The 21440-nt window shown below is 32.2% G+C and overlaps 1 protein-coding gene across 4 annotated transcripts in view; it reads right to left on the reverse strand.

Moving 5' to 3' along the window:
- tpk1 (thiamin pyrophosphokinase 1) overlaps positions 1 to 21440 on the reverse strand; it is a 105137-nt gene that overhangs the window by 16122 nt on the left and 67575 nt on the right. For all 4 annotated transcript variants that reach the window (XM_051098413.1, XM_051098416.1, XM_051098415.1 and 1 more), the window contains one exon: positions 19144 to 19255. In XM_051098413.1, the coding sequence (XP_050954370.1) occupies positions 19144 to 19255 (112 nt within the window). The remainder of the gene's footprint in view (positions 1 to 19143; positions 19256 to 21440) is intronic.

The following is a 21440-nucleotide window of genomic DNA, read 5'->3' on the forward strand; positions in this document are numbered from 1 at the left end:
TTGTGAAGGGAATGCGTCTATGTTCGCGCAAATAATTCATGATCCAGCTTCACTTACAGCAGAAGTGAATATACACTACCGTTCAAAAGTTTGGGGTCAGTAAGACTTGTAATAGTCTTTAAAGAAGTCTCTTATGCTCATCAAGGCTGCATTTATTTGATTAAAAATATAGAAAAAAAACAGTAATATTGCAAAATGTTTTTACAATATAAAATAATGTTTTTTATTTTAACATACTTTAAAATAGAATTTATTCCTGTGATGAAAAGCTGAATTTTTATCAGCTGTTACTCCAGTCTTAAGTGTCACATGATCCTTCAGAAATCATTTTAATATGCAGATTTATTATTAGAATGATCAATGTTGGATAATATCAACAGTTGTGCTGCCAAATATTTTTTGGAACCTGCGATTTTTTTTTTTTCAGGATTCTTTCATGAATAACAAGTTTAAAAAGTACAGTGTTTATTCAAAATATAAATATTTTATAACAATGTAAATTATTTATTATTAACTTTTAATAAACTTTTAATTATTAACTTAATACATCCTTGGAGAATAAAAGTATTAATTTCTTAAAAAAAAAAAAACAATAAAAATGTACTGACCCCAAACTTTTGAACAGTAGTGTACGTTTTTTTCAAATTAATTTTTGCAATCACCTTTCCTAATAATGCGCTAGTTAGCACGTTTAGCGGCTAAATGCAGCTAAAGTAAACAGGCTCGTCACTCCACAGAGAGAAGAGGGGGCGGGACGAGCAGAGCTCATTAACATTTAAAGCAGCCTCGACAAGAACAGGATGATTTCTGCAGAGCTGATTTTGGCAAGGTAAAAATGTGTTATTTACATTACCACTGAGAAATTTTAACCAAAGTATATTATAGACTTTGCATTAAGACCCTAAAGAATCATATTAACTTGGACATCCGATGACCCCTTTAAAGGGTCATGAAACCCCCCTGTTTTAGCACTGGTTAGTTCTCACCACAGTTTTGAAAAATGCTGCAAAAGTGGGCGTGGTGCACTGCGGAGGTGGATGAGGGGAGAGAGTCAACTTCGGGTTCAGACAGTTTCATTTTGCTCACATTGAGTTAACAACACAAATAAATGCACAGCCATTTGCACTCTGCATCGTAAACATATATTTGAACGTGATGTTGCACCTCTTTTAAGGCAAATTTTGCGGCACTTATAATCCTTTAGATGAGTTGTGTCAAGGAGTTGTGAAAAACGCTATTACACTCACTCTATGAATGAATCGCGTTTGTGCCGAACTCTTACAAAAACAAACTTCGATCCATGAACGTTTCTCTCGGGTAATATACGCAATCTCACAGTCTGAAGCGTCGTAGCAAATCAACACAGGCTATCGTGAATAATTAGGCAAAGCTTCTTCTCATAGGATAAGAACACGCAGCCTCATGAATAATTATGAGACACCAACGCATCATCGAAGTACTATAGTCCGTTGCTGCGTCACAAACTGTGACGTCAGCACAATGTAGATTTTAAACCCGAAAAATGAAAATAGCGCAAAAAAGCTCAAACTTAACCAGTTTTCTCCAACAAATGAAATTAACGGATGCTAACATTGTCATCTATGATGTGCAACACAAATACCTTTGCTAAAATCTCAGAAAAAGTAGTCTGGGGTTTCATGAACCTTTAAGGGTATTTAATTAATTGCTTGTTTTTCCAGTATAACTGGAAAGCAAACATGATTTTGCAGCCTCAAATGGCAGCAAACAAGGTTTGAGATACTAATGTGAAAATGTAAATATTAACATATTAGTATTTTATCATTTTAGGGCTACCTTTTCCAAAAAAATGTACTTTTGAAATACCAACACACTCTCAAGCTGTTTTTTTCTGCCCACTGAGGGTTTTTTTTAATGGTGAACCTTCATACTTTTTGAAAATTGTACATTTCAAACAAGTCACATCATGAAATTGGGTTGGAAGTACAATTTAAATACATAAATGATGCACATAACACTAAATAATACAATTTTCCTCTTACCCTTTAAACTCCCATTTTTACTACAAACAGTGAGTGTCATTAGCTTTCAAATGGTCGAAATGTCAAGCTCTGCCTATCCTACAGGCTCTCAGTTACACAAACTCATGCTGAGGCGTTCTGAGAAGAACAGTGTGACGTCCTTTAAAGATTCACATGAACAGAAGGAAGACTGTCAGCATCCGTTAATTTTCTGCTTCCACTTCCACAATTCTCCCTCAGCAAATACAAATACAATCTAACAATGTGAAGGGGGGAGCTAGAAGTAAAGTCTAACAGTGTGATTAACATACATTTTAATACATTGAGACGTAACTAATTTAAAGTAGTGAAGCAGATTTTGTTCCCTTTGTTCCCTTTTGTTACATACAGTTCACAAGAGAAAATAATTTATAAAAATGAACCTGTTCAGAAGTTTACATACACTCGATTCTTAATATTGTGTTGTTACCTGAATGATCCACAGCTGTTTTTTGTTTTTTTTTGTGATAGTTGTTCGTAAATCACTTGTTTGTCCTGAACAGTTAAACTGCCCGCTGTTCTTCAGAAAAATCCTTCAGGTCCCACAATTCTTTGGTTTTTCAGCATATTTGTGTATTTGAACCCTTTCCAATAATGACTGTATGATTTTGAGATAATAATTTTGAGATCTTTTCACACTGAGGACAACTGAGGGACTCATATGCAACTATTACAGAAGGTTCAAATGCTCACTGATGCTCCAGAAGGACATGCTCCACAATGCATTAAGAGCCAGGGGGTGAAAACTTTTGAACATTTGTTTATTTTTTTCTCATTTTGCCTAATTAACATATTTTTTTTTACTTAGTACTGCCCTTCAGAAGTTTTCACCCCCCGGCTCTTAATGCATTGTGTTTCCTTCTGAACCATCAGTGAGCGTTTGAACCTTCTGTAATACCTACATATGAGTCCTTCACTTGTCCACAGTGTGAAAAGATGGATCTCAAAATCATATAGTCATTGTTTGAAAGGGTTCAAATACACAAAAAGGCAGAAAAACCAAAGAATTTGTGGGACCTGAAGGATTTTTCTGAGAAACAGTGGGCAGTTTAATTTTTCAGAACAAAACTCATGAATAACTATCACTAAACAAAAAAACACAGCTGTGGATCATTCAGGGAACAACACAGTATTAAGAATCAACTTTTGAACAAGGTCATTTTGATAAATTCAACTATTATTTTCTCTTGTGGACTACATATAAATGTCTTTTATGTGAAATATCTTATTCAGGTCAGTGCTAAATAAAAAATAACATGCATTTAATAAGAGGGATTTAACGATCCCTCTTATTTTGGTAAAATAATTAACATTTTGCAGATTCTGCAAGGTGTATGTAAACTTTTGACCTCAACTGCATATTACATATATCCTTTAAAATACGTCCACCGGTCTGTTATTGTGGGGACATTTCCACGCCCCTAAACATGACGTCGCACAAAGTGAAACGTGATTGGTTGCTTTACCTGTCAGTCATATGCAGCCCTTGGCCATTCAGAGCCGCCAAGGTTCCCAGACCTTCTTCTGTCAGTCTGAAAGTCTTGCTACACAACACTATACAGTAAGTAAAAGAATAAAAGAAACGCCCACTAAGTGAAAAACGAGCCTTTCTTTGCACTTAAAAGATTCTGAACTTGGCACAAATAGAGCCAGTGCAATTCACAGAGCAATTTACTCATATGATCATTGGTGGAGGAACTTGATATGACAATATTCCAGACTGAGAATGCTGTATGATAAAGTAAACACAGTCAATATTTTCCTTGCATACAGGTTTTCATGCATAAACCTATAACCTCTGAACAGATGAGACACAATGAAGCAGGGATAAACAAAGGACAGCACTTTATATTATTGTGCATTCTTTAAAAATTCAGTATTCATCATGTTTTTGAAGTTAGTATTGTCTGAGTTATAATCTTCTGTGACTCATCTGCGTAAAAACTTCATTTGTCTACAGTTATTTGCACAAATGCATCTGACTGGATAAGACATGATCAAAAACATGCATTTAAATGTGCTAAAACTGGCTGATTGAGCCTGATTACGCATCATTTATCAGTATGTTTGCCATATCTCACACTCTCACCACGGAAATACTGCAAATGTTTAGTGCCTCCTACAAAAACAGAGGTTTTACGTCTTGCTAAAATATCACCGCGGCAAGCCGTGAGAATAGCTGTTCCTGCGTCCATCTGTGCGGGGAATATAAATCTACTTTCGTAAATGGCCTTCGCTTTTATTTCCTGCCCAACACTCTCTCATTTCATAGGTGTGACTCGCACACATACAGAGACGTCTCCCATGTGTCTCAATTTCCCTCTTACATCTATACTAATGTTTTCAGCCATGCACCCCCTGTCTGCACCAGAATGGCTAATGTTTGCATGGTTTGCTTCTCTGCGGTCAGTCCGTGATGCCGGTCGATCTGTCGGAGCTGGAGTAGAGGTATCTGAGAGCCATTATTCCACACGAATGAGCTTCATGACTTCCAACCTACAATCTCCATGTTTTCTGCTTTAGAACAGGTGACGGATGAACTGCTGTACATAGTGACTCGAGAAGTGAGAGAATGGGTTTCCTGTCATGTACACAAATGCTGTATTTGTGTAAATGTATGTGTGTGAGGCAGGCCTCAACAATATATATATAGATTTTTTTTTTTCTGCTGACGGTCCCAGATTTTTACCTGCCCACTAGAAAATATTATATTTTATTTTTAGCATGGGTTTTCAGGAAAATACATACATTTTTTTTTTCATTGAACACATGATGCAGAAGGCTCTTGTATTGGCTGAAGAGAATATTAAACAACTGACTGTACATGGGTACTTGCAAACTTGCTTGCTTACTGACTAACAGTGCTGTCAAAATTAGCGTGTTAACGATGGCTGTTTATTTTTCTAGTTTAAAGGCATTAAAAATATTATCTATTAGCTAGGGTTGGCCACCCCACTCACAACTGCTGCTTCTGTGTATTTTTCTTGACAAGAATTGCACTTATTTGGAATGCACAGCATCTTTTTGACCACATCAAACGGGAGACTTTTCGTACTCCAATTTCACTTCAGCACCAGGCGGTAGTCAAACAAGCGTGGGAAAGGTACAGATGACGAGGAGCTTCAGTACAACAACAGTGAACTGCGATCAGATGAGATGTCAGTAGAAACTAATTTTCCTGTCCTGTCAGCCATTATATTGTGCTTGTAGCACGTGCTCTTCAATTGCACACACAAATGCAGAGGCGTGCACTATAGCCTATATCGTTCCATATTAATGCATGAATGAAACTGGAGCAGCAGTAGCTCTTAAAGTAACAGCAGCCAAATAAGCTAATAACCCAGCTGCTGTGATGTCTATTAATCAAAGAACAAATGAAAGAAAAATAAGAAAATCAATAACTTTTGTAGCTTTAAGGATTCATCTATATTTAATTTAGAATTTAGTGTTTGATAACTTTATTCAATTCCTGTATATTTCCTACTTGCTGAAGGTCACAGGTAAATAATGGGTTTATGTGCAGATTGTTTTAGGTTCATATATATTAGAAGTTGATAGCTCTCCATTATACTGTAATGTTGAATGGCTATAGTCAATGGTTAAATATGAGGAAAAAAAGAATAATTTCATAGAGACATCAGTAATATATGTATCAGTGTTACCTTCATTCATAAAAAAGACGGCATTAAACAAATATTAAAAATATACTGCCTTTATGTTGTTCTACATTAATTTGATAATTGAATATAAAATAATCACAATATAAAGGTTTATTTAAAAACCTTAATGTTAGGTGGGATTAATCATGATTAATTTCAGAAAAATGTGATTAATTCTTTTTTTTTTTAAATTGACTGACAGCACTACTAACTAAATAAAATTATTTCAATAATAATCAGATAGATTATTTTATTATTAGTTTATTATTTTGCTGTTACAAGCTTGGAATACAAACCAGCTGATTGCTCATTATGGTTTATTACATTGAAATAAATACATAATTGATTGATTAATTTGAGTAGAAAATATTATTATGCAAAACAACAGATTGTTTATTATTATTACTATTATTACTATTATTTTATACAGCTAAAAGCTGTCTGAAGGCAATATAATCTAGCTGAATGTACACTGTCTTTCTACTAACTAGAATTTTTTCAAAATAGCTTTACTACTACTACTACTATTATTATTATTATTATTATTATTATTATTAGTTAAGTTTATACTGCTAAAGCTGCCTAAAGGGAATATAGTCCAGCTGACTGTGCATTGTCTTATTAAACAGCAACTTTAAAAATAAATAAATAAATAAATACATTTTATATTTATTTATATTTATATTATTATTTAATAATAATATATTTATTTATTTATATATATTTATTATATATTTATTTATATTTTATATTTTAATATTTATATTTATAAAAAAAAATAAAAAATTATATTTACAAAAACGAACTGATTTTTATACATATTATTATTTGTTTATTATTTTATACATACATACTAAATACATAAATAATCAATAAAGTAATAATCAATATTTATTTATTTATTTAAAATAATAGATTATTTTATTATTAGTTCATTATTTTGGTGTTACAAGCTGGGAATACAAACCAGCCGACTCATTATGTTCATTATGGTTTATTACATTTAAATAAAAAAATAAATATATATATATAAATAAATAAACAAATAAATAAATGATTGATTGACTAATTGAAAATATTATCATGCAAATTAACAGATTATTATTATTATTATTATTTTATTATTATTTGTTTTATAATGCTAAAAGCTGTCTTAAGGAAATATAATCCAGCTGACTGTATATTGTCTTATTAAACAGTAACTTAATGAATTAATAAATATTAATATATATGAATTTTAATCTTAAAATATTTCTATTTATAATAACAGAATGAAAATTAATTATTAAAATAACTTATAATTTATTATTATTACTAGTTTATTATTTTATACAGTCAAGAAAAAATAGTCCATTACAATGCAGAAAACAATCAGTTATGCAAGGAATAATTAACAACTTTGGAAAATAATGCGACCATAACACAAAGCAGAAGTTTTTGTCCTTAAAACTTGTCTTGTGAGTAGGATTAATTTCTTCTTGAGCTGTTGACAACAGACTAATGCAGTAAATAATTAAGTTATTAGACAGACAGAAAGAGAGAGAGAAAGAGCAGCAGCGTTTCTACTAATAGCGAAACTACAAGTTCATCATCTTTAAAAACAGCATTGTTATTAGTAAGAAATGACATGTAGCTTTTAAATTCCTAAACTATTTTTTAATATATTTTTTGGGCATTTTTTTAAGCTTTATTAGACAGGACAGTTTAAGAGCAGACAGGAAAGCATTGGACGAAGAGAGAGGAGTGGGACCGGCAAAGGACCTCGAGATGGGAATCGAACTCGGGTCGCCATGAGCGAATAAAAACTAGTTTATTGTTAAAACTGTCAGAGCAGTGTGTCTGAGTGTGTTTTTGTGTTTTTAAGCGAGAGCGGGAGAAACAATATGCTTTGCGTATTATTATTAACTATATTTATTTGCTTGGTCAGTGTCGTTGTGGGTTTCGGTTCTTTTGCTGGCGTAGGCTAAAATGACCTTCGAAATGAGTGAAATCATTTGGCGAAGTGATATGGATATGTAATGCGGTCAAGACCTGCCTGGAACTACTTTAGCTATGCGTTTCCCTGAAAATAATTGCACACCTTAGAACGTTCGTTAACCAATCAGATTCAAGCACTCAACAGCCCCATAGTCTTAGGCCAGCAAGCCATGCTTTCTGTCGAAGACTCACTTGACCTCCCCTATTTATTCTCGCCTTTGAGACACTGGGAGGCCGAGGGAAAAGCTAAAGCACAAAACAAAAGAGAGAGAGAGCAGGTGACGAGAGGGAGAGCGAGTAAAAGAGAGATAGTGAATAAAAGCAAAAAGGAGACAAGCTGTCCTTTCATCTGCCTGCGATGAAGAAAAACACACACTAAATAGATTCTGTCCTTCAGAGGTCTTTATGGTAATAACTGAAATCTGACAGCAAAGCTATAAATGCCCTGCTTTAACCACAGTAATCACAATAAATATTCACATTGACCGATCTTCTGTAAAAACACCTCACTGACAACTATTCTACGTCACCCCGCTGAGACGTTTATGGTAATTTATCTTACGGGATCGTAACACGGTTTCTATCCGGAAGACAGTCCAGATCTATCATACGCTAAACACGGCAAAACGGTATATTACAGTGTGTTATAAAAACGGTGACCCACCTTCAAGGCCTTCATAACTAACAGAGACAATCACTACTGTCGTTGTGAACAGCAATTTTGAAAGTTATATAATGTCTCTTTATTTCCTGTTGGGAAAGTAATGACATTATCCACACAACAGCTCTCAAATCGTTCACTTGAAGGACTGGATAAAGGGAAACTAATATTATTTTCACTTGAAAAAGTGAGTGGCGTTAGCTTTCAAATGGTCGAAATGTTAAGCTCGGCCCATCCTATAAAAGCTCTCAGTTACACGAACTCACGCTGAGGCGTTCTGAGAAAAACAGTGTGACGTCCTTTAAAGATTCACACGCACAGAAGGAAGTCTGTCTGCATCTGTTAATTTTGTGCTTCCACTTAAATCCCCCCTTAACAAATACAAATACAACCTAACAATGTCAAGGGGAAAGTCAGCAGTATAGGCTAACATCGGTTAGCATACATTTCAGTACAGTGAGATGTAATTAATTTAAAGTAGCAACATAACAATTTTACTACATTTTTAGTAGCCTTTTCAAAACAGTATAGCTTTTTGACAAGTCTGATTCATTCTAGTGAATCGGTTCATTTGAACAGTTCATGTAAAATGAATTGAATCAAAACAAACGATGATCGATTTAAGCTTCAGGTCTTAAAAAGCAGAATATTTAGTTACATGCTATTTTGTCATTGAAAGTAAATATATTTTACTATAATAAATTTAGTTATATAAACTAGAGTGTATTTTTTTTTTTTTTTATCTTATGTTGTCATAAGATCTTTAATTTATTAAAAGAAAACAAAACTTATTTTAAACCATATAAATTATAGAATTTAAAGACAGATTTACAAAATAATTACTTTTTGATATACATATATATTTATATTTGATGTCTTACATATTTTAATGTTATTTAAATATATAAAATATATAATAAAAGTATATTAAAAAACGTTTTTGGGTCAATCAAATTTTAGTGTTTTTATTAAGAGGTGTGGTTATTATTTTAATTTTTGATTTAAAGATAAATTATAATTATTTTCAAAATTTTTTTGATATGTTATATTTTTAAATTTGATGTCTTATATATTTAATTTTTTTTATATTATTTTAATATATATAATATATAAAAATGTATATTAAAAAAATAAAGGATTGTTACTTTAATTTTTAATTTAAAGGTAGATTATAATTATTTTAAAAATACTTACTTTTTGATATATGTATCTCATATATTTAAATTTGATATCTTATACATTTAAATTATTTAAATATTATTTTAATATATATAATAAAAGTATATTAATTGTAATTATTTTCAAAATAATTACTTTTTGATATACGAATCTCATATATTTAAATTTGATGTCTTACATATTTAAATGTTATTTAAATATATATAATATATAATAAACATACATTAAAAACCATTTTGGGTCAATACAATTTTAATGTTGTTTTTTTAGGAGGTGTAGTTGTTACTGTAATTGTTGATTTAAAGACAAATTATAATTATTTTCAATTTTTTTGATATGTTATATTTTTAAATTTGATGTCTTATATATTTAACAGTTTTTTAAATATTATTTTAATATATATATATATATATATATATATATAATATATAAAAAGGGTATATTAAAAAATAAAAAAATAAAAGTGTTGTTACTCTAGTTTTTAATTTAAAGATACATTATAATTACTTTCAATTATTTTCTGATATAAGTATTTTATATACCTAAATTTGATGTCTTATATATTTAAATTACTTAAATATTATCTTAATATATATATATATATATATATATATATATATAATAAAAGTATTTTTTCTCTTTTTTCTTCAAAGGGTTTCAGTTGTTATTTTAATTTTTTATTTAAAGATAGATTATAATTATTTTCAAAATATTTACTTTTTGATATATGTATCTTATATATTTAAATTTGATATCTTATACATTTAAATTATTTAAATATTATTTTAATACATATAATATATAATAAAAAGTATATTAATTATAATTATTTTCAAAATAATGACTCTATGATATACGAATCTCATATATTTAAATTTGATGTCTTATATATTTAGATTATTTAAATACTATTTTAGTATATATAACCTAACCTAAGTTTTGGGTCAAAAAGATTTTAAAAGGTTTTTTTTTTTTTTTTTTAAGGATTGCATATATTTTTAATTTAAAGATAGATTATTATTATTTTCAAAATAATTACCTTTTGATATACGTACCTTATATATCTAAATTTGAAGTCTTATATATATATAATATTTAAATATTTTAATATATATAACATATAATAAAAGTATATTAAAAATACAGTTTTTTTTTTTTTAAAGGGTTGCAGTTGTTACCTAAACTTTTTATTTAAACATAGATTATAATTTTTTTTCAAAATAATTACTTTTTGATATATGTATCTTATATATTTACATTTTGAGGTCTTTATTTAAATATTATTTAAATATATATAATTTATATTAAAATAATAAAAATAAATTAAAAAATATTTTTTTGTTTTATTTAAAGGGTTACAGTTGTTACTTTAATTTGTGTCTTTGCAAGCTACGGTTTCAAAGCAGCTTCACAAACATTTTTTTTAGTATGACAAGCAGTTAAAAGGCATACTAAACAACAAATCAGCGACAAAATGTCAAGCAAACTCATTTTCTGCCATGTGACTTTAAAAACTCAAAACGCAGTCACTTAATTTTAATGATCTGGAGGTGCGTCAGCTCTTTTCAAAGGCTCATCAAAGTGAATTTGAACATTACATGCAGCATTACATGACTGAGCTGGTATAAATTTTTATAGACTCCCTTTAAGTGCTCTACAAAGTTCTTGTCAAAAATCAAAATGCCGTCGTGATTACCCTCTCGAAATGCAGCTCCTTGCCTAGCCTGATGACTAACTTTAATATTTGGCCTTGATATCTACCCCTACAGCAATATCAAGGGAGCAGAATAGTAATGGGCCGTAAAGTCATCCCATTCTGCTGCTATTACCAAGAATGAGAGTCTGAGGTTCTAAATCACTCACGGCCATGGCGGGCCTCCATTAAACAGCCTTTAATGAATTACCCATAACCTCTGGGAAGACACTGCCCTCAATGACGCCTCTCAAACAAAGCGTGCTTTTCAACAGAGACAAAAATTGTATCCAGTAAAGCAGCAGGAGCCTTGACCATTTGAGCTGAAGGGTCTCTACAGCATTGCTCTGCGCTGGATGTTTCGTAATCTGGGGTTAGCAGGGCTTCTGTTGCAAGTGCCATCATCTATGAAGGTGCTGCTGAAGAGGAGGGAAGCAATATCCTGGTTTGTGCTACAAAAGCTAAATCAAAAGGTATGAATGAGCACAGCTATGAGGTTCTAACCCCAATGTCCACTGGAGAACAACTCTAGAGCTAAAAGCTTTGAATGAATGACTGCGACCGAAATGCTTCCGTTGAGTAAGGAGAAACACTTCTGTTCTCTTACAAAACATTACTTTTTAAAGTAATGCATTACAATATTGCGTTACTCCATAAAAAAGTAACTAATTACATTGCTTGCGTTACTTCTTATGGAAAATAGTACATTATGTTACTTTTGCATTACTTTTTGTTACCTAAACTGGGCTTGGTTATTCATTTTTAATAACGATTCATTTTTAAGGTTATATTTTTGGCAATTGTAATGGGCCTTTCACACCAAAAATGAAATGAGATTCTGCACACTATTCCAAATTTCTGGAGGAGAGCTGTTAGTGAATAAATGGGGGAAAAAAGTAACCTCAGTTACTTATTTGTAAAAGTAACTTTGATATTTTTCTTGTAAATTTGAAATGCGTTACTTTGATAGATACTAGAAAAAAACTAATCTGATTATGCAAGTTGCGTTATTTGTATTTGAAAAGTAACTCAGCTATTTTCTTGTAAATTAAAAAAAAATGCGTTACTTTACTAGTTACTTGAATAAAGTAATCTGATTCCGTAGCTCGCATTTTGTATTTGAAAAAGTAACTCAGATATTTTCTTTTAAATGTAAAAGTAATGCGCATTACTTTACTAGTTACCTGAAAAAAATTATCTGATTGTGTAACTTGCATTATTTGTATTTGAAAAACTCAGGTATTTTCTCGTAAATTTAAAAGTAATGCGTTACTTTGCTAGTTACTATAAAAAAGTAATGTAATTACGTAAATCACATTATTTGTATTTGAAAAAGTAACTCAGCTATTTTCTTGTAAATTAAAAAATAATGCGTTACTTTACTAGTTACTTGAAAAGTAATCTGATTACGTAACTCGCATTTTGTATTTGAAAAAGTAACTCAGATATTTTCTTGTAAATTTAAAAGTAATGCGTTACTTTACTAGTTACCTGAAAAAAGTAATCTGATTATGTAACTTGCGTTATTTGTATTTGAAAAAGTAACTGAGATATTTTTTTGTAAATTTAAAAGTAATGTGTATAGTTTGTTTGCACACTATTCCAAATGTCTCTCAGGAGAGCTGTCAGTGAATAAATAGGGAAAAAAGTAACTTCAGTTACTTATTTGATAAAGTAACTTCGATATTTTTCTTGTAAATTTGAAAGTAATGCGTTACTTTGCTAGTTACTAGAAAAAAAGTCATCTGATTATGTAAGTTGCATTATTTGTATTTGAAAAGTAACTCTATTTTCTTGCAAACTAAAAAATAATGTTACTTTACCAGTTACTTAAAAAAGTAATCCGATTCTGTAACTCACATTTTGTATTTGAAAAAGTAAGTCAGATATTTTCTTGTAAATTTAAAAGTAATGCGCATTACTTTACTAGTTACCTGAAAAAATTTGATTGTGTAACTTGCATTATTTGTACTTGAAAAAAGTAAAATTTGAAAGTAATGCATTACTTTACTGGTTACTTGAAAAAAGTAATCTGATTGTGTAACTCACATTATTTCTATTTAAAAACTCAGATATTTTCTTGTAAATTTAAAAGTAATGCATTACTTTACTAGTTACATAAAAAAGTAATCTGATTGTGTAACTTGCATTATCCGTATTTGAAAAGGTAACTCAAATATTTTCTTGTAAATTTAAAAGTAATGCGTTACCGTACTTGTTACTTGAAAAAACTGTAATCTGATTGTGTAACTCGCATTAATTGTAACACATTACCCCCAACACTGGTCATGTGTTTAATATTTGTAAACAACTCAATAATAATTTTAAGTGTATGGTGTTGTTCTCCCAGAAACGCAAGAGTTAGCATTAGCAGTAAAGGCTAACATTAGCCTGATTAACATACAGTAGCAGTACAGTGTTGAGGACTAATAAAAACATCTGCAGTTTTTCCAACAAGCTATTTTTTCTATAAAGTGACCAAGAGCTATATTACAACACTACTAGTGAACGTTAACTACGTTAGTAACATTAACGTCACTAAATACAATAACATAAAACAGACTTCATTAAAAGCACTAAATAGAACTAAAAGAGTTATGCATTCTAATAAGCAATTATTTACACTTCTCCAAAAGTTACCATGCTTTGAGCTAAAACACGAATTAAATTCAAATCACAAGGGCTTGCGTATTTTCCAAGCCATAAAGCTCATAGAAGATGCAACAATATGAAATCTCAGTCTTTAGCCTTAACAGACAGCAAACTTAAACTTTCTAACACTAAGTTTACAAAGTCTCTACAGAAAATCCACTAAATTGAGAATCTGAGGCAGTTCTTTTGCAAAAACAAAAACACACTCATGGCAAAATAACAAAAACAAACTTAGGTAGGTATTACTATCATTTTTTTTGCATCATAAATGCATTAAATATTACAGAAGAAAATATGGCTAACGGCTAAATTAATTAATTCCTCTTTCTCATGGACTGAGCATTAAGGTCAACAGCCTTTTAATTCTACATTCAGCACCAAATGTAACACTGTAAGCTCTCAGTTTTCAGTGTGAGTAGGAGCAGGTCAACAGAAAACAGCAGTCATGCCCTGAACATTTTTATGGCTTGTTATCTCAAATAACTGTAATACATGAACACAAGCCATGAGTTGTGGTGCTTCTCCTTGGCAGCTCATCATGGTTACCTCACCCTGGCATTTTGTTTCCGTTATGCATTCATTAATATATTCCCAAAGGGTTTATAAACACATACTCTGGAACTGTTCTCCATGTACACACACATCTGCCGTGCTCTAATGTGTGTGTCAACGAGTGCTGTTTATGAGGGTTATAAGTGTCATCTAGCGGCTGGTGGTAAGTTGCTTAAGGTTAAGTGTCTTGGCAGGTCTTTTTCCCAGGAGGAAGCACTGGATCGAGTAACTCCAGTCAAAACACGTGGAATTCTCTGGCGCCGAACTTAACTGTATGTCAGCCTCAGGCTATTGTGAGAAAATAAACTCACACTTCTGCACTTGTTATCTGGAAACATTCACTAATGTGTAAGTAAATACCTCTGAGGTTATGAATAATCCATGAAATATTTGCTGGTTTGCATCATCATCGTCATCATCATCGCAACTTCAGCAAAGAGTAAACAGAGTAGGTATTAACTAGTTATTAATGTTTGATGAAGCTGTTTAATAAAGCTCATTCCTGGAGTTTATAAACGCATTATCTATAGTCAGTGACTAAAACTGGATTTTCAAAAACTAATAATCTTCAAAAATAAAAAGAAATGGTCTGCTCTGATACATTTCTATTATGTTTACTATTACATAAAAAAATAGGACGTAACCAGAAACTGGTCTCCATTGTACTAGATATTTCAAAAACCCCAAAGGCAGAATTATTCAAACTCATACAGGAAATTACAAAAGTGATTACTGGTAGTTTATCTCTCAGAAAATGTTTCTCTCGTTATCACACTCAAAACCCAAGGGAGTCTGGGCAAGAGCTGAGTGTAATGAGACAAAACGAGACTAATAAACACAGCACCGAGAGATGCGACAAATATGCATGTTATATAATTTTTGTGTTCATTACTTGTTCTTTTTCAAAGTGCAAATGGGGCTAAGAGCTGTCTGAGTTGTCATGCAGCTTTCATCAGTTTCACTTCGAAAATGTCGCCTAATCGTAGAACAGTCAGTGTTATTTTTTACTTATTTAAATTAAATTACTTTTTGTAATTTTTTCCCTTTTTAAAAATTTAATAACTACCATTTCATTAATAGATATAATAATGTTTGTGATGCTCATCTATTAAAGACCACCTATTATGCCCCTTTTTACAAGATGTAATATAAGTCTCACCAGAACTGTTGTCACCAGAATGTGTGCTAATCTCAAAATAGCTGACAGATCATTTATTATATCATTCTGAAGATGTTTTTTTTTAAATGTTTTAAAATTTTGAAAATGTCCTATTTTGAATAGAAACAGAAACACGTAGTTTTCGTGCATGTCTCTTTAAATGCAAATGATTTGCTACTTCCCGCCCCCTTTTTTAAAACAGGGCTGTGTCTTTACAGCTCGTCCCTGATTTAAACACACTCAAACCACTGTTGCCTAATGTAATCTATTAACTACGCACATCGTAACGTTTTAGACGAGTAGGCTATATTATTTTAAAATATTTTAATGAGACTGAATTTGTATTTAACCTAATCACATGTTTTATAATGCCACATGTCAAGTTTCGTAGCATTCTGGTGAAGCTACGATTTATAAAAATCCAAAATGTTATGTCACAAGTGACCGAAGACCGCACAAGGGTTAAATAATAGAAAAAAAAAACAAAAAACACAAAAGCACAAATATGTACTGGTTCGCAATATAACACTGTCTTCATTCATTTGTATGTTCATCTATTCCCTCTATTCCTTGCTTTTAATAGCTTATGAACGCATGTACACATTTTACTTTCACTTTCAAATAAGCGGCAATTTGGTATCAGTTGATTGAATGAACAAACTAAACATAGAATGATTAATGTATTAACAAAATGAATAAAAATACACCATGCTATATATAGGCCTACTATAAAATAACAACGGTGGAGGACCGTTGGCAAGTGTTGCGGTTTAACCCAGTGTTTTGCGGTTTAACATCAAGCCCCCCCCCCCCCCCCCCCACCCCAGCACCCCCCAGATAAAATAAGGATTTTTTCTAAAAACTCCCCTGAGCGCACACATCCGCACGCACACAACATCAAGCATGTGAGTACTAAACTAAGTTCTCTTTCAGGTCTTATTCAGGGTTCATACAGATACTGTAAAATGAAATTCCAGGACTTTCAAGCACTTTTCAAACACTATTTTTTAGATTTTCAAGGACTTCAATCAGTGATTGCACTTATCACACAATGTCTTCTCTTCTAAATTCTAAAAAAAAGATACATAGATAAATAAAAATATGCTAATAAAAAAAGGCAAAAATAAAGTGAAGCACATGCAAAGTATACTACTAAAGTATTACAAAGTTTACTACACTTTTACTATAGTAAAACCGCTGTTAATTTTCTCTAAGGATTTGTGTATACTTTCTTTTTTTCTTTGTTTTGTTTTTATAACTGCACTGACTTAATGGTTTGATGTTTTCTACTGTATAAGAAAAAAAAGATTCGGGAAATCATTCCGAAACCCTCATCTGAAACAAATGATTCGCCATACGTGCTCAGAAGTACCGAACTGAATCAAATGATTTGTGAAACCGCATCAAAGTCCTGATCTATATCAAATGATTCACGATCCATGCTCTGAAGCTCGCAAAGCTTTGAATCATGCAATTCACAAAATGATTTATGAACCTGTTTTGATGTAATTAAATGATTCACGATACACACTCCGAAGTTCCGACCTGAATCAAATGATTCGCGATATGCAAAGTTCCGATCTGAAACAAATGATTTGTGATATTCAAAGTTCCGATCTAAATCAAATGATTCAGAATACGCAATATGAAGTCCCGATCTAAGTTAAATTATTTGTGAACCCACTCTGAAGTCCCAATATTAATCAAATGATTCCTGATGTGCAAAAAATCGTTACAAGTGATGTCAAAATTCGAAAATTAATGATTCTTTTAATTCCATCTGGCTTTTGCTAGTAAATAGCTTGGAATTAACAATCGAAGTCACAAGTTTGAATCAATCGGAGCGGTTCCAACATAAATGACTCAACTGATTTTGTTCATCTGTTCCTTTTTTCACGTCCTCAGCCATGTTTACGCGACATTGTCACTACTACTGGCTTAGCTTGCTAGTTTTCTGACATTAACTAAAATAAGCGAAAGAGGTATGATTTTTTTTTAATTGTGTGAATTTTGCATGAAAAGATAAGTGTTTAATTTTTTCAATAAGCATATATTTCATACATTGTCTTTCAGTAATTCAAGCGCTTTTCAAGTACCTTTTCAGGAATATTGCAGTTTTCAAGGTTTTCCAGGCCTTAGTTTTCAAAAAGTCAAATTCAAGTACTTCAAGCGCTTTAAGCACCTTGTATGAACCCTGCTTATTGCGCTTAAACTGTCAGATACACACAAGGTTATGTTAAAAACACACATGAGTTACAAAAACACAGTTGGTTATGTCTATAAAGGTAAACAGCCGGGAAAGAAATCAAAGAACAACAAAATGGCAAAATTTGAGCCGCTTGTTATTTCACATTCTTTGAAAGAAAAGCTTACCAAAACAAAACTGGTTGGTAGATCCACCGGGGACCCAATTATAGCACTTAAACATGGAAAAAGTCAGATTTTCATGATATGTCCCCTTTAAAGGCTTTTATGCGTCATTCACAGTATGCCAACTTCTTCAAAACCCCCTATATCACTGAGCTTATTAAAACTGTTGGTTTTAAAGTCAAAGTCAAAGGTCATAGTCCAGAGTCATCACAATTGGCAGAAACGGCAGGCCGCTGACACAATAATGGTAAACTTTTCAGTCATGTATCTGTCACTTCAGTCCCATCGCAACAACACCCCCTGTGCCCTCTGCAGGATTTAACAGGAGGAGGGGCGCTCGCTTTTCCACGACGAGCCCCGGCCTCCGCAGAAAACTTGCTGGAGATTATTCTCGTTGACAGCTCGCATTAGCAGATCAAAGGCAAACAGTTGGGCTACATTACTATTCCTTCTAATGTCTTCAGTCAGAGCAGTCGTTTGGCACACCTTTAACATTTAATGCACGTAGGAGGCGGCCCACTTTCACCCACTCAGAGATACAACCCTTCATAACCACTAAAGACAGGCTTTTAGATGACCAAAGTTTGATTCAGTTTCAAAGAAAAGGCAAAGTTGATTCTTAAAGGTGAAGTGTGTAGTTTCATAAAACCATTTGTTTGTCTGAACAATGGAAGATTTTAGTGATCTTGCTCATGCAGCAATTACACACTTCACATTTAATATCAGAAAACCATAAACCATTCATGTTCCTTTATATAATTCAAAAGGAACGCAAAAACTGTCCAGTGTTAAAGTGAAGATGGATTGCACAGTACAAAGTTTTTCCTGTTTGTTTCTTTTCTTTTGTTTAATCTGAGAGCTTTCCTCTCAATGGGCAATTCCTAGAGGAAATAGCATTTGATTTTATGAAACAAAATGAACAATTCCAAAGCAAATGCTATTGAGAAGCTAAAATACAATGATGTAAATGCAAGCCCTTTCTAAATCTAGGCCTGACAAACTGCATCAACTGTAACATCAGTGAGAGTTTGCTGGAGATTTGAGCTGTCAGAGGTAATGAATGTCTCCTATCTAGGACAGGCCATGTAAATAGAGCACAGAGGATGGCGCAGACTGGGAGATGGTCCTCTGGGATGTCCGTGTGTGTGTGTTTGGTGTTTGAGTGGGTGGACAGACCTGTGGCCTACAGGCGCGCCACTTACCCAAGTTCCATTTAAGCCCAGAAGTGGTGGTGAGACAAGGGCTGCCCACAGGTACCAGACTACACCATTTGCCTTCCAAGCCAGTGTTTACGTTCAGACGGTGCTGTCTGCCCTGTAAGTGTGAGGAAATGCGCAAGAGAATGTCATAGAATGGAATGTGAGACTGTTTGAAATCTTGTAGTCCTTTAAAGAGATAGTTCACCCAAAAATGAAAATTCTGTCATTAATTACTCACCCTCATGTCGTTCCGAACCTGTAAAACATTCGTTCATCTTTGGAACACAAATTTGATTTGATTGACCCTACATAGACAGCAACATAGCTACCACGTTCAAGGACCAAAAAGGAAGTAAGGACATTGTTAAAATGCATCATGTTACTCTCATGAATGCATGTCGAAGACTGACATGGAAGAGAAGAAATTGTTAAATAAAGCAGGGCTCTACAGTGCGACCAACTACTGTGTGCGACTATAAAAAAATATTTCTATGAGTTCTTGCAACATTGAGCAATGTATTACAGACATATTTCACGAATCCAAACACGAAACAAAATGTAGAGAGAGTGTAAATAAGATATTCATTGTGCAGCATAGAGAGTTTCATTGATTATAATGGAATTTTGAGTGACAGCTTTTAATGATTTTTAAGGGAGTTTGTAAATTAGTTAATGTTAAATACACAAAAAGTTCATATTAAGTGACTTTTATTGTCTGACTATAATACTATTGCCTGCTTTTGCTCTATTTCGTTGTCAAAAATAGTTTGAAACAAGTCACAACTAAGCTGCTGCGCATCTCTATTCAAACACAGTGGTGTTTCGTTTATGAATGAACGTGCGTTTTTAAAAGAATCTAGTGAGTCAATGATTCAATTTCGCATTCATAAAGACAGTCACTTGCTTTATCCTTAAATGAATCAGCCATTAGAATGAATCAAATGAACGAATGATTCAGCAATTAAATCAGTGACTTGCCGCCACCTACTGGCAGTTTTATTTTTATTTTTAAAGTATCTTTTCAGTTATTTAAATCATTCAAAATTGTTATATTCTAACTTTTTTTTTAATTTAAAACATGAATTTATTAATTTGATTACACTCATGCCTCATTAAACATGAAAATACAACTACAAGCCACTTTTGCGTTCATCTGTAAAACCTCAGTAGTACAAAGTAATTTTGTTAATACTGATTTTCATTTGATTGGTAACTTATTCTTATTCTACTTGTTTTTATTCTGTCGTTTTAATTAGAAATTTTAAGCTTATAAATATAATTTAAAAAAATGACATAAAAGATGACATACTTTTAATAAAGTTAGAAAAATGCCATTACAAAAGTAAAAACAAAATTCCCCTGTAAATCACTTAAAGGAGTCAAATTTCACCTCGTAATAGGAAGGCACATTTTTGATCAGATTTTTTTGATTATTGATTAGAAGGTGCTTCTAAAATTTTGACTGTGCTCCTAAATTTTTTAAGTTAGGCGCATAAGTGTATTCTTTTTGTTTTCTTTGCACACAAAAAGCATTCTTGTAGCTTCATAAAATTAAGGCTGAACAACTGATGTCACATGGACTATTTTAAAAATGTCCTTACTACCTTTCTGGGCCTTGAAAGTGTCAGTTGTGTTGCTGTCTATGCAGGATCAGAAAGTTCTCAGATTTCATCAAAAATATCTTAATTCATGTTCCAAAGTTGAACAGAGATCTTACGAGTTTGGAACGACATGAGGGTGAGTAATTAATGACAGAATTTTCATTTTTGGGCGAACTATCCCTTTAAATCTCTGTTCACTTAGAACCAAATTAGCACTAACCATCTTAAACAAGTCTGGCGCGGCTGGCAGTTTTAGAATTGTTTATAAATGTAATATTTATGTAAAACATGCGTAGAGAGACTGCAAAATTCACAAATACGCTCCCACTCTGTAGACTGCCAAAAGTGAAGGAATTAACTGTCAGAAAAGCTGAATTTTAAAACTTTCTCACCCGCAGAGGCACTGGCAACCCACCATTTGTAATGCTGTTCACAGTTCTCATCACAAACAACAATCTAGTTCAATATTGTGATCATTTCAATTATCACATTTTTAAAGAGCTGTGCTGCTGTCTACATACACACACACTTACTTAAAAGTAAGATGAAAGTCGACGCTTGCAAAGTTACAGATTTTCTCGCAAATTGGCTGGATGTACCAAGAACTTTTATTTAATAATTTAATAATTATTTAATAATTTAATAATTACATTTTGGCAAGTTAGACGCAACATGTAAATATGTTATTTTAATCTAAAA

Source organism: Labeo rohita, chromosome 24 (assembly GCF_022985175.1).
Source record: "Labeo rohita strain BAU-BD-2019 chromosome 24, IGBB_LRoh.1.0, whole genome shotgun sequence".
Taxonomy (NCBI): domain Eukaryota; kingdom Metazoa; phylum Chordata; class Actinopteri; order Cypriniformes; family Cyprinidae; genus Labeo; species Labeo rohita.